At 45.9% G+C, this 14,842-nt stretch overlaps 1 protein-coding gene across 8 annotated transcripts in view; it reads right to left on the bottom strand.

Annotated features, from left to right (window-relative positions):
• Positions 1-14,842, bottom strand: part of PPP6R2 (protein phosphatase 6 regulatory subunit 2) — a 2,012,581-nt gene that overhangs the window by 1,421,328 nt on the left and 576,411 nt on the right. For all 8 annotated transcript variants that reach the window (XR_011281892.1, XM_069629515.1, XM_069629514.1 and 5 more), the window contains one exon: positions 9,099-9,212. Coding sequence is in view for 7 of the 8 variants with exons in the window: in XM_069629515.1 (XP_069485616.1) it covers positions 9,099-9,212 (114 nt within the window). In the remaining variant the exon portion in view is untranslated. The remainder of the gene's footprint in view (positions 1-9,098; positions 9,213-14,842) is intronic.

Raw genomic sequence — 14,842 nt, forward strand, 5'->3', positions numbered from 1 at the left:
AAAATGTTTAGTTAAGGTAGGGAGATGATGCAGACCCCCCCTAGAGGATTGCAGACCAATGGACCAGTGTCCTTAGGCCTGGGATAACACAGTTGGGTTGTCTACACCAATGTGTCTCAAAGCTCAGGAGGCGTCACATTCAACACAGCAAGCACCCAGGTAAATACCTGGGTGAGGGACAGTACCTTTTCATGAAGAAAAAAAAGACTGTCACTGTTGGGTCCCCAGTGGAGGAGACATCAGCTCCTGTTTGGATTATTGGCCTGGAGGCTGAAGAAGAAACCTTTGGCTGGAGCAGAGGTCAGCTTCTTGAGATGGGACACGCAGCAGACTATCTTCACAATACTGGCTCATTGGGACTAGAGACAGGCTTTGGTTCAGTGACGTTGTCACACGGAAGGTTTCTCTCAGTTTCTCGGTCCACAACTTGGAAGGGAAGACATCTCAGGGTGGCAAGGAGTCACTGTAGGCCCAACATAATGCCCACCAATTTCCAGTTGAAACCGTGCTTCAGGAGACTATGCACAGCAGATTGGTCCAGGTCCCAGTGTATTGGGGAATTGAAGGCTAGGACTGTCACAGCTCCTCGAGGGACGGCTCAAAATACAGGTTGCCTCAAGACTGGTTAGGCACACCCGTCCAGGGGAGGAAGTCGTCCAGTCTGGATCTTCCTGATCAGAAGAGGAGGCTGGATCAGCAGTGGCCAGAGAGGGTTGTGGGAGGCAACTGGGAAAGGAGTGTGGATGGCAAAGGTTTTTCTTTACCTTGGTTACCTTTTGACTGCATGATTTGTGTGCACCCATTAGGCTTCGGTTTGTACTTATTTGTCCCTTCAACTCCTTGCCAGATAAACCTCACCAATATAATGTCATTACTTTAGTACAAAAAGTTGAAGATGGACAGAACAGACTTCAAAATATGGTTGTTTTGAAAGTCCTTCTGTGTTTGAATCTCATGTTAGATCATTGAATACTTAAATCTATTTTATCGGGCAGAGAACAGAAAGGTTTTACACTTCCTAGTCAAGAAGCAAACGTGTTGTAAATTTGATCTTCATAAAATCATGCGTTGCACCGACTACATCTACTTGAGAAGAAAAAGCAGCTCTATGCTGCAAAGAACAGTGTTTTGAAAGATTTTCTTTTTGCTGCTTTACTCCGATATACTTCTATGGGACAAGCATTATTTTTGCTTTGTTTTGACTGCTAACCTGACTTTTAGAGTTAACTTCTGCTTTACTTGCATTGTCTTTTTGCACATTCTTATGGAGAAACTGATAAGTCCATAAGACTATCAGTACTGTGAGACAGTCTCCCTTAGTGGATGTCTTCTATTTTTAAAGATGCAGACATCACTTTAAAGTGAAGTGCTGTCAGGTTACTTTCTATCCTTATAATTCTTTCTTTTGTGGCTTTTTGGTTACAATTGCAACATGTTCAGGATGGGTTGGTGGCTGAAGATCATTTTCTACCGTGTTTTGAACTTTTTACTCATGCACTTTTACAATTAATGCAAATGGCTACGCACAGTGGCTAGCACTCCAAGATGGCTGTGCCACAAGACTTTCGCTTGTCCTTTGGCCATATTGTTCTTTGGCCTTCTTCCTGTCCTCTCGGGTGCAGAATTGCCATATATTAGAAGCCCTTCCACGGCGAAAGATGCTGCTTTACGAGGCAAAATGTTGAACTGTGTGTAAGCCCGAAAGTGGGGGCTGGTACTGCCAGGTCTCAGTTCACCTCCAGGTGCCTAAATGTCTGTAGCTGGGCAGATGGCCATTAGCTAATCATGGTTAAATAGCCACTACCAGTTTGAACGGTGCAGATACTTCACATTGGTGGACCTCTGTTTTGCTTCCATTTTGGATAAAAGGAGAACTGCTGCAGCCATTCAAGAGATTATAATTGGAGCCAAGATATCTATGAAGAGCAGACGCTGACGACCCAATGACCACCCTTGAAGCGGACCAGCATCAAATGCAGTGCAGTCCCGGTGCTGATCAAGAAGATGCTTGTCATTGCTTCGACACATGGACTGGTAGGAACAACCAGTCGCAACCCCTGCTAAAGGATCTGTGCCTGCTGAGCCTTTGAAGTGTCCCTGGAGCACCCGGTGGACTGACAGCTAGACCATGCTACCTAACTACAGCCATCACTGTTCAGAGTGTCTCCTTGTAAGTTGGAGGATCTACAGCTTGTGTTACAATACACTTGCTCCAGCAATTTTAGCCTTCCAGTCCCAAAAGAAGCTGTGCAGAACCTCGTCCTTTGTTCGCAAACTGAAGATCGCCTGTCACTGCCTGATGGTGGTGACTCCCGATGCAACTAGTCTTCGCTCCATGGTGGTGTCCTGAGGTCGCATACTCAGCAGAAGTCTTAGTTACTTGCCTGTAACTATTTCTCCAGCACTAGTATCTTTCAAAGATGCACATGCTTAAATATAATACCAAGCAGTTAACCATAATACAAGAGTGCCCGATAGTCAGAAGGTTGCAACTGTATGTGCATGTGCTATGTATATGTTAAAGCTATTTGAGTGGTTGCAGGCACTTTGCATAACATAGTATAGCATTCATCGTAAGGTTACCAGAGAAAAACACTCAAACGAAAAGGTGCTAAAAAGCAATAATAAAAGTTAAGGAACATTAGGCTGCTCCTACCTTAAGCAAATAAGTGCTGAAGCACTGCCCGTCCTACCGCAGATTCCCTTTAGCTGTCTTCTTCCAAGCAGTAATGTCAGGCAAATGTGTGTAGAGTGCTCCAGGTGGCTGCCTGGCAGATGTCCTTTAGAGACTCCTGCTTGGAACGCTGTTGAGGTCACTCTTGCGGATTGTGCTGTGTGCATGGCCGGCAGAGGGTTATTTCTGATTTCATGGCAGTGAGTAATGCAACTAGAAACCCCAACGTGGCAGACCTTGTTTTGATATGCACTGACCCTTGGTTCGTCCTGCAAAGGTGACGAAATGTCTGAGGTTCTGAAGTCTTTCGTACTTTCTATGTACAACTTTAGTGTTCGCCACATCCAGTGAATGTAGCGTCCGTTGCGCTGCTGTTGTGTGGTTGCCCAAGAAAATTGACAAAATGATTCTTTCAGCTAAAATAGATTCAGACACGACCTTGGGAATGAATTTAGGGCGAGTGTGGAGAACGACCCTGTCCCTGTGAATGCTTGATGGAAGAAAGTGCTAAACCGCTCTTTGCTAAATGCAGAAGGTAGGGCAAGATTTGTTCCAGAGATGCCAAGAGGGGGTCTGTGCCAGCTTCTATGCACCATTATGTGAAACGCTTGCATTTCTTGGTATATGTCCGTCTGGTGGACTGAGCCCTGGAAGCTCGCAGGATACCCCAGCATTTAAGGTCTAGGATGAGGTTGTGGAATGTACGCTGCTGAGGAGCCAGCTTTGAGAGATAGACTGGCCTGGTTGTGATGAAGCAGTTTGCCCCTGTGCAGTGACCACAGGTGCGGGTGAGGTTGGAGATGAATTGGCTTCTCCAGTGCTAGTTGAAGGAGTGCAGGGTACCAAATTTGACGTGCCTATATCAGGGCTTTCAATATCATGGTGCATATCATGGTGCAAGGTTGCACGTTTATCCTGTGCAGCACCTGCGGGATTAATAAGGTTGGAGGAAACCCTTAAAGGAATGCCCCATTCCATTCTATTGAGAGCACATCTTCCAGGGAGTGTTTCTCTGGGTACCTGGATAGAACTTATCACATTTCTTGTTTTGGAGGGTTGCAAACAGGTCTATGGTGGGTTTCCCCCACCTAAGGAATAGTTTGTCCAGGTTGTGGTTGTTGATTTCCCATGCATGGGATTGGAGTAATTGTCAGCAGAGTTTGTCTGCCAACACATTGTCTTCGCCGGGGAGATGTTCTGCCCTTGTATGGACTTTGTAGAGTATTGCCCAATTCCAGAGTTGTTGAGCATTTAGCGAGACGATGCTGGACTTGGTGCTGCCTTGTTTGTTTGTGTTGTCCGTTTGCACCGTTCGCACTTGTCCGCAAAGCACTGGTATGAAGGACATTAGCGCCCATCGAATGGCTGAGTTCCAGCCCATTAATGTGCAGGCAGGATTCTGACGGTGACCACACCGCACTGGCCAGTAGATTGCCTAGATGGGCACTCCATCCCGAGAGGGAAGCATCTGTCCTTAAGAGTAGAGTGGACATGGGTAGTTGGAATGGAAAACCCTGTAGAGGATTGGTGCACTTGGCCCACCATATGAGGATCTTGTGGAAGCATGGCGAAAGGTGCAATGTCCTCCCATGATCTGCGCTGTTGAGCACATTGCACGTCCAGCTCCTCCAGAAGCAGTCTCCTCTTCAGTCTTCAATTTGGTATGAGGAAGCTACAGGAGGACATCATGCCCAGGAGGGACTTGTATTTTGCAACAGTGGAGATGGTTCTTTTTTGAAACCACGCAATGAGGTTTTGCATTGTCGCCACACTGTCTGGGGAAGGACAAACCCTGGGAACTCGAGTGTCCAGTTCTGCTCCTAGAAAGATCGCTGTCCGTGCAGGCAGGAGTGAAGATGTGTCCTTGTTGATCGAGGGCCGAGGGTCCTGGAGCAGAGTTGCCGTTTTTACCTCTGCTTCCAACACTGCTGTCAGGGAGTCTCCTTTTAGTAGCCAGTCATCTAGTTATAGGAAGACCTGCACCCATGAACGCTTGAGATGGACGGCAACTGGTGCGAGTCATTTCGTAAACACTCTTGGTGTGCACTTGAGCCCGAAAGGGAGCACCCTGAACTGAAAATGTTGATCGCTGACAGCAAACTGAAGGAACTGTGTGGGATGGATGTATGGATGGATGTATGGATGGATGTATGGATGGGGACATGGAAATAAGCGTCCGCCAAAATGTAGAGTAGCGAGGAAGTCGCCCTTCTTCAGCAATGGAAAGACAAGCTGAAGGGAAGTCATTTTGAATTTTAAAAACGGCGAACAAAGTTGTTGAGGGCTTGCAGGTCCAGTATCGGGCGCCATTGGCTGTTTTTCTTATTTACTAGCAAAACATGGGAGTAGAACCCTTTCCCTCATTGCAGGGGTGAAACTCGCTCTATGGCAGCTTTATGTAATAACTTGGCAATAGAAGGAGGTTTACTCTCTGGCGGGCGAGGCGGTGGTCGCCGAATTAAGTCTATGATATGTCCCCCTTTGATCATCTGAAGTACCCATCTGTCCGACGTACCATTGATTCAGGTGCCGTGAGAGCTGTCCTTCCACCGAGGTGGAATGTCGGATACCCACTGAGTAGGAGTCCGTTTCTCTTGCCCTGGCTCTTGTCTTGGCACGTCACTCTGGTCACATTGATTTTAGTACCTGGTGGCAATCTGCTGATATCTACCTCCTGACTGGTATGAGGTTTAATAAGACATCTGACCCTGGCAGGGCCTGGTGTATGACTTGTATTTGGTGGTTGCACCTCGAAAGGAGCTAAGAAAAGGACGGCGTCCTTGTCCTTCAAGGAGATGATAGCCCTAGCAGTGGTGGACTTGATGCCCGTCAAGTGGTCATCTACTTTCTTTCCAAATAGGCCTTGCCCATCAAAGGGCATGTCTGGGATCTGAGTTTGCACCTCCGGCCTCAAACATGTGGCCTTCATCCAGGCCTAGCGTCTTTTGCTGTGTGCTAAATGTCTGAAACTGCAGTGAGCAGTGTCCACAGAGGAGTCAATCATGGGGTCCTCGAATGCTTTGCCATCTGAGATTATGGCTTTAGCTTCTTCCGTGAGACGGGACATACAGAGCCATAGCGCTATATCTAGCATGGCCATCATACCATGGTGTTACTGGCCCGTACTGTTATTGAAGCTGCAGCTGAGACTTTATGCCCCATTGCCTCCAGTTTACGTCCTTCCTTATTGGGAGGAGCCGTGAGGGTTCGGGGGAGAGCTGGGTTTTGAAGCCTTTTTCTCGCCACCACTGTGATAATGGAGTCGTGCTTAGGGTGACTGAATCCGGGGCTTTATACTTTTTCTCCAGTCTAGCCACCAGCACCGGAGTGGGAAGAGGAGTGACCAGATCTTTTCACCAGAGTCCCAAATAAATAGTTTCCAGTATTGGCATTGTTGCGACGGTCCGGCGCCTCTTATCGCTGCGTTCATAGAGGACTGATGCTTTCTCACGGGCGACTTGTATTCTGAAGATTTGATGATTTAGCAATGACCGAGTGGAAGTAGACTATTGTCTGGAGGAGAGGACCCTCCTGGTGGGTCACGTTTTTTTTCTGTTTCGCAATGTCAACGGATTCTGAGTCATCTGGGTCTGTGTCTGGTGCGTCATGAGGCAGTTCACCTTATTCAGGTTCATCATGTGTCGACGTCAGAAAGCTCCCTGAAAGGGTCATCAGGTTCCCTGGTTTCATCTGCGATGTTGTCAGGCCATTCAGAAGCTGTGATGACTGAGGGTGCTCTGGGCACTCTGGTTCTTTGAGGTGAGGACCTTGGAGGGGAATCAAAAGCTTCTACTCTTTTGAGGCCTAGGTGATCTGCTGCAGCGTGAACGTTGCTCCTGGTGGCTGGTAACTGATGAAAATCGCCAGGCTGGTGGCGAATGGTGCGGACTACGATCCCTGGGGACCTGCTTCTAGCGTGGTGCACCAGTGATATACTTTGCGAGTGTCTGCCCTCTAGACCCGTCTGGGAGACACATAGCCTTGCCATCTGTCTTCTCTGGAACTCATCCATAATTCTGTGCATAGACTGCATTAGACTGGGGGCAAAAGCATCTGCCACATCCTCCATTATAGGTTGCCACTGTGGACTGTTCTCCTTAGGTTGCACTGGCTGTAGCCCCTCCCCTTCTGAAAACTCCTGCAAGATGATTTCAGGCAGTTGGTTCATTTCAGTTATAGGGGAAAGTGGGTTAGTGTTTTGTAGCCCCTATAGATGTGGTCTATGGACGATAAGAACCTCTTCCGGGTGTGAAAGAGGCTTGTTGATGGCGTCTGGTGATGGAAAGACAATTGACAGTGATGTTTTGCTCTGTTCAGAGAGTTTGTCGACGATACTTCCATTGACGATGACATGTCCTTCGTTGACGACATGTGCTTTTCGGCCGTGTCCTTCGTGGGCGAGTGCTTCGTCAATGACTTCGTCGACAATGATGTCTTCGTCGACTAGGTTGTCGGTTTGGCAGTGGATGAAGGTTGATCCATCGACGACAGAGCAGTTTTAGTGGACGGTCCGGCCACAGACGAAACCTGTTTGGGCGTGGACAGAGAAGAAATGGATAATTCTTTAACCATGTGGAGATCGCCTTCTAGCAGACTTTTAGGTACTCCTTTTGAATCTGTTGAGGATTTCCGACTCGTCTTCTTGGCCTTGGATGGTGGAGAGTCTGCTCTGTCCACTGAAGCTCTCCTCTTTGGAGCTTGCTTCTCAGGGTGTCTGGAAGAAGGTTAAGGTTTTGCTCATCAGATGACATCTGCCTGCTCCCCAGGTGTAGTAAGAGTCTCCTATGTCAGTCCTCCAGAGTTTTATATATTTTACATGATTGAATTTCGTGTGGGTACAGACAATAAATTCAGAGTTTGTGGTGATCTCTAATGAAGATGACCTTTTTGCCACACTTTGAGCAGTCCCTGAAAAGGGAGTTCTTCTCCTTGGCAGCCTGTACCCGAGGCAGGCAGCCGAAACCACGTTTCTAGGCAGAAAGTGGAAAAAAAGCCCAGAAGACTAAGCCAGGAAGCCCCAGTTGTAAGGAAACTAAAAAGCTTTAAGTATGAAATCTTTTTTAAAATTAAAGTAGTAACAAAATCGAACTAGCTCGGAGAGTTGGAGGGGCTTACCCTGTTCAGTAGTCCAGACTGAAAAATCTGAAGATGGCTGACTGGGGCGGAGTCTAAGCCCTGCCAACTCATTGGCTACGGTCGATAAAGACCTCAGGAGGTGGAGGGACTGCACAAGTGAAGGGCTACTATAGGTCTCTATGGGTATAGCCCTTTCCTAAAGAAAAAGTTTTAATATTAAATTACTGAGGATTCCCAGTCTGACGACGGGGATTAGTCAAGCATGTGAATCTATGAATGATCCAATGCTGGAGAAGCCTTAATTTATTCATAAAGGTATTCAGCTAAACAGTGCCTGAAGCGAGATTCTGGTACTGCCACCAACTGATATTCAATCCTGCATCCGAAAGGGACCACTGCCCCCCAACCCATGAGCCTCAAAAGGGCCAAGCACAGGAGAACGCGTCCCCAAAAGAATCCGGAAACTCAACAGTGGTCTCTGGAGAAATCAAAGGAGGCACGTTAACACACATGCCCATCCCCCCACCCACATAATAAAGCAATCTGAAAAGTTTTTCTTTCGGAACTGATGGCTTTAGGGCACTGGGCCCCAATCCATCTCAGGAGTGGACTTAAGTAACATGAAACTAGTTTAGTGTTGTTCCAAAGTATTTTTTACTGTGTTTTATGCATCTGACTATTTACCTGTACTGCACTGGTTTTGATTCATATGCTTTTTCATTTTCTCACAAGAGAAAATGTATATATGCATTTAATAGTAGGTGTGACACAATATCTGCCCAGAGGTTTCATTGCTTATTGTGTATTTTAAAGGCCTTATAAATCATAGTTTAACTAGAATTACTGTGTTGCTCTGCGTGGACTCATTGTCACCCCAGACCAGTCTCAAGTCTCTCTAGTCCAAGCGTTACCGCTCTGCTACCTACCAGTTTCTTTTCAGTACACCATAATAGGATGGCCTCCCAAAATCCACCCCAGGGTTAATTTGGGAAATCCATCTGAACAGGAATGTGCATTACTAAACTCGAATTTCAGGAATCCAGCCCGTTGATTTTAGTAGTCTAGTGTGCAAAGGTTTTGAAACTCCAATATAATGCAAAGAACACCATATGAATTACCCTTTTTCTCATTTGAGAAACAAAATATTGTCAGTGGTAGAACCTGTACGGAATCCAAGTGAAAAACTGCCCGATGCTTTGAAGTGCTTTCAAACACCAGCAAGTATGGTTAACATGTATTATCTAAAGAGGGTAATAGGATAATATCACATATGATTCTCAAAAAGGAAGAAACCATGAGGATGACAACATTTCTACAGATGTAAAAAAAAAATAAAGAAAAAACCTACCCTGGCCTCCTAGTTTCCAGTAATGTGAGCAAAATCTGCGTTCCGTTCACAATGCAGTTCTCGGTCCTGTCACCATCAAACATGTTCTTTAATAGCTGCTCCACACACTCCTGCCTGTAGACGTACAAGATAAAAAGTTACTGTTAAGTCATATATCCATTTGTGAATTCTTTTCACCAAATGTATTCACCCATTAGTCTTGTTGCTCACTTTTCATGCCCTGATCTTTTTCTCTCCAATTAAGTGTAATATAAAACCACACTAGAGACTAAACACTCACTTTTTAAATGTGCTCCTTTAGTAGCCCATAAGGCTACCAAGACCACAGTACTACAAACTTTTGTTACAGGGTGCATTTTATCACGCAGACAGTGCATTACGGCCACAGACTGCTGGCAGCTATTTGTTTAAGGATTCACCACAGTGCAGTCATTTTACTGCACAAGTAGCCACTTGCTTTCTGAGCAGGAGCAACATGGCTTCATAGAATGTTTTAACTTCTGCGACCAAGCCATTGATTTTGTGGTCTTTATTACTGTTTCACAGAGGCAACCATCATTTTGGATTGTTTGCGTCTTTTAGCTCACAAAGTCCCCACTGAGTCTATGAAATTCAGTTTCAGATTGATGAGTTTTAAGGAGATTTTTGCACAACCTCCTTGCATAACCATTTAACCTAATGGTGAAACATTGTGCCACACAGAATAGCAAAGTCCAGACCCTCTAATGGTAAGAATAGCAGATGAATCCAGCTTAAATTCAGGAAGGAGAAAAGATAGCAAGGAGGTACTATTATTCTCAATAGTCAGACATTTAAATGGGTGGGCCGCCACCGGCTTCCCAGCCTGGGGTGTGGGGTGGCCCTGCTGGGGGAGGTTAAGGTATTTGTTACTTTATGGTGTGTGGCCGAGTCACAAAGCCAGAAAACATTATGCATTCTTTATTTCTTGCTCTCATTTACATCATTTAGACACTGAAAAGAACATATGGGTTGTGCGTGCATGCCTGCAGGCACATTTGACACAAAAACAAGCATTGGCAATGCCAACTGTTTGGACTTGTGTGTAAGCATGGAAAAAGGCACTTGCCAGGCACTACGTAGTGGTGTTAACTGGCCATTGATGGTAGCAGGTGCAAAATGGTGCGAGCACCTGGGCATCTAATAGCAGCACCTGGCAAATGCCTAATACCTATACACAAGCCAAAGCTACTGGCTTTGACAATCCTTCTTTTCAACATTACTTCAGTGAAGGACGCGCATCGTGCTTATTAAGAGAGTGGCTGAAGGCAGACCTGGTTCATCTTTTTATTACACCAGCAGCATATTTACAACTTCAATTAAGTCATTAACTCTCAGAAGACTGCTTTGAAAAACACTGACAGGAACTTTGATTAAAGAAAGTTGAGAGTTCCCATGAGGAGGTATTTTGGGTGGTGAGGAGCAGTAACTGGGTGGTAATGTCCATAGGGAATAGCATGGCCATGGGCAGTCAATGGGTGGGCAAATAAGCAAACACCTTCAAGCTTCGTGTCCCTCCTCATATGCCATTTCTCCTCACCTGTACGCTAATGCAATAATTTTGGCTTATAGGTGTTATTTAGCCAATCTGTACTCTCTGCCTTCCCCGACTGCTGGGTGTGGCCATGGGTGCGAAAGCAGGTGAGCTCAACCTTGCGAGCCTCAGAGCTAAGCAGCATGAGGGCCCACTCTTTGAGAGGCAGCAGGCCTTGGATTCTGGCCAGATTCCTGCTTGCCTTGGATCGGATGCATCCCCTCCTCCTGGGGGCAGACTGCACCAACTTGCCTGAGGTGGCTGCTCTGCCTCTGCCCTCCCTCAGTGTGTGATGTAGCAGGTCGCTGCCACTGCTGTTTGTCTGCCCCTCGCCCCCACAATCGGCACTTTCACTTTGCTGCCTACAGCCTGCCTGCTAAAGTGGCTACTCCTTCAGACGAGGGAGACAAATAGTCATCAAATTGGGGAATGTAAGTACATTCATCATCCATGCAAGGCCATCACAAGGGGAGTGCCAGTGAGAGGGCAAACTGCCTCTGGTCTCGCAGGACAGGGCAGCATTGTGGCGTGCGGGGTTCCTCATGTTATGTAGGTTATTTGCACTTATGGAGTCTGCAGCCAAGTCCCAGTGACGACGAATTGGGATGTGTGGCCTTCTGTCCACATTACTGAGCATAGCACGCAGACACCTTGATTTAAATCCTATCTTCAGTACTTTATCAGCATGGTGTTATTCTGGACCAAACTCTTCATCTCCCTATGTCTAAAAGTGCAATTGTGTGGAATGCAATGCTAAACTGTACCCTACAGCTGCTGTGCTTGCCGTGTGCCAATAGCGTCCTATCTCTTCTAGGATTCTCTCATTTGGCCCCCACAGCTCCAAGGCCACATTGCTATTCCTGTTGTAGCGCATGTTTGAGGGGGCCCTGCCGCCATCCAGGTCAAATATAAGATTTTATCCAGCAGGATGCGGTGAGACGGGCAGTAACATTTCACGCTTTACACTACGCTGCATTTGAAATAACCTGCTCAGAGTACAAAACATATACACAAAGTTAAAGGAAAAGGAAATGGGGCGCTAAACTCTGTAACCTGCAGGAGACCGTTTCTGAACCCCATTGGGGCCGACTCATCCTTATAGAGGCAGATCAAATCAGTACTGTTTAGATGAGCATTAAAACCCCCGATTGCTTAAGCACCTGGCTATTTTAAAGTGCCCAAAATAACCTGACTCAGAATTTAAAAAATGTTTTTGTCTAAGGAAGAAATGTGCTGGTCAGATTGGGGGAGGGAGCCTGAGGAGGGCATTGGCATGTCCTCACTTCAGTGGGCATTGCAGCCCACTGTGAGCCCTTGATGCTGCAAGGCACACAGTGAGGGGGCTCCTCCAACTATGGGGTCCATAAATAAGTGTATGGGTTCAGAAAGCAGGGATGTATAGCCTGAGAGGACAACAATTCAAAGCAACAGAGTATAGCATTCGCAGTTCATGCTTTAAGAACTGAATAATTTCTTTGTCTTCCAATTGTTTGTGTAGCCCCTTGTACAGCACATAGTCTGGGAAAATGCTATCTCAGATAGATACTGGGCTACTTCTGAGCCATGGAACATTTTTCATTTTATTGGCTTTTATAAAGAGAACCAGACATTTTCAAAGTAACAATAAACATGAATAACCCACTTCAGAAGAAATAGTCCAGTCTCTCCACCCGCCTCCCCCTCAACTTTTGTTCAATGCTGTGATTTTTCTCAATCCTGGTCTCAGATCTGGAGGTCTTGATATTGTCTGTATGTATCCTATGTCGGCTCCTCTCCGGTGCCCTCCCACCTCCATCCCTCCCCATTGCTCAACGCATACCCTCTAAGATAATCTACATGGCTGTCTTCTTCCAGTCCCCATTTAAGCAGTAGGGCTGGCCACTCATTATGGAATCCCTCCAGTCTATCATTCACAACTGCAGTGAGCCTCTCCATCACCATCATGCTTTGCACTTTTCCCTCCCACTCCCCTTTCGTAGGGAGCGTTTCCTTTTTCCAGCTTTGGGCAATGGCCAGTCTCCCCACTCTCAGCATGGCTTCCCACATCTTTGGAAGTCTAATGTCTTCCCCATTTTCTGCGGGAGCCCTAACAGCAGCTGCAGTGGGTCCAGGACCAGCCCTATCCCAGTCACCTCTTCCATCCAGCTCAACACCTCTTTCCAGTACACTTGTACCTTGGGCACCGCCACCACATGTGGGCCAGGGTCCCCTGGTTCCCACACCCGCTATGGCACAACGGGGATGCTCCCGGGAACATCCTGGACAATTTCACCAGATCTTTATGCCATTCCATTAACAGTTTGAAATTGTTTTCTGTTGTGGAGGTGACCAGCCCTCCCTTAAAGATCACCTTATATATGTTTGACCACTCCTCCTCGGTAATCTCTGCACCTATTAGCTCCACACAATATCTCTGGAAGGTTTGTCTCCCCCCTAAACGGGTCTCATCCATTGCCTTATACAGTTTTGAGAAAGACATAACAGTGAGTCAGATTACCCCTCTTTCCATTGCCCCAGTGTTTTGAAGTGATCAACAACTGCAAACTAAACAATTTGGATTTGTTGCTAACCAAAAAACATGAACCCACTACACAAACATTATTTCCAAAAATGACTTTCAGTTTTATTATCACTAGTTGTATACCATTAAAAAAGCAAAAGTTGCCGTACACATAATATTACACCATTTCTAGCAAAACAACAGTGCTAAAAAAGTCATTTAATCTAAAAAAGCACAAAAAACATCAATTTGATGAAGGGGGTGAAGGCAATACACAAAATGTATGTTTGCATCAAGTATCCCACAATTGATTCACATGGGTATATCAGATAGCTGTCGACATGTTTCGGCCAATAATTTATTTCAGACACTATCCCAAGTGTCTTAGATCTTTCTTTTTCTTAGGCCATCTTCAGGACAGAATTTCTTCAAAGTAATTCGAACCCGACTTTCTACCCCACCAATAGATCATCATAACCAATTTATTATCAACTGTAAGTGTTTTTTTAAAATTGAAATTTAGTTAGGCCCTGAGCTCCAACTTCAGGACTATCTGCAAACCGCTGCTCCAGGTCATCTTTTATTCGCGTTCCCACGGGAGAAAAGAATAACGGCTACCGCTGCAGATGCAGTGCCCCTTAATGTATTCAACAACCGTGATAACAGAGGCATCTAGTTAGCACTCAGACTGCCGTGGGACTAACAGAGTGGAGCGATTTGCTAGGTTCATGCCACGCCTGTCTCAAACCCTCGGAAGCGATCACAGATTACACCGTATTCCGTGAACGTTCGCGCTAACTGACCGCATCGCTGAATAAGCCCGAACGTTAACAGAATACAGTGAAATCTGTGATCGCTTCCGAGGGTTTGAGACAGGCGCAGCAACTAAAATGTAAACTAAAATGGCGTCATTATGTTGCTGGTCTAGTTAGTGGTGTGTCTCTTTGGCCACACCAATATTTTTTATACTAAGAACAGCATTGCAAGATAAATGATAGCTGCCACACATGCAGAGAGGGAAGAGATTTTAGCGTTTCTCAAAGCCCCCTTATAATTGCCCTCTTCAACTCTTCATGACTTTAATTTGTGGTTTCTTAGAGACATATTATTGGTCCCCTTGGAACAGATGTGTCAACCCCAAAATATTTTGCTTGGACTTGGTAATTATTTTTACCTTGTCCCTAGGTGAGTGGGAATCTCTCCCCCGGTGCCCCCCAACCCCCTCACCTACTCTTTATCTGGGTGACCTTTTTATGTCTCTCCATAATGTATGGTTGGTGTTACAGTTTCCTATAACTTTTGCTGGGTTGCCTCTTTGGGCTTCCCTGTTAATTTCTCTTTAATGTACTTGGGTGAACTACTGTTTCCAAGGGGTAAAGAGGATTTTTCAACCACCTTTACATTTTATATAGTGGGCCAGCACACGCCACCTTATGGGGATTGCTGGGGAGATACAATGTATCCCCTTGCTTACTTACCTGTAGCATTTTTGTTACAATTGCAAGTTTACATGAATGGCTGGTGGCAGTGGTTTTATCTTAATTACTTTTTAGTTTGATGACTCACAGGCTGTTAAATCAGCCTTGGTAATGCACTGAAGGGCCACCATTTTTCTAAAATGGTGGGCTCCTTTTTTTGCCATTTCTTGTTTGCTTATAGTTTTGGAGGCCTTCACCTACGATTCTAGGTGGG

The sequence above is a fragment of the Ambystoma mexicanum genome, chromosome 12, assembly GCF_040938575.1.
Source record: "Ambystoma mexicanum isolate Mex_15411 chromosome 12, UKY_AmexF1_1, whole genome shotgun sequence".
NCBI lineage: Eukaryota > Metazoa > Chordata > Amphibia > Caudata > Ambystomatidae > Ambystoma > Ambystoma mexicanum.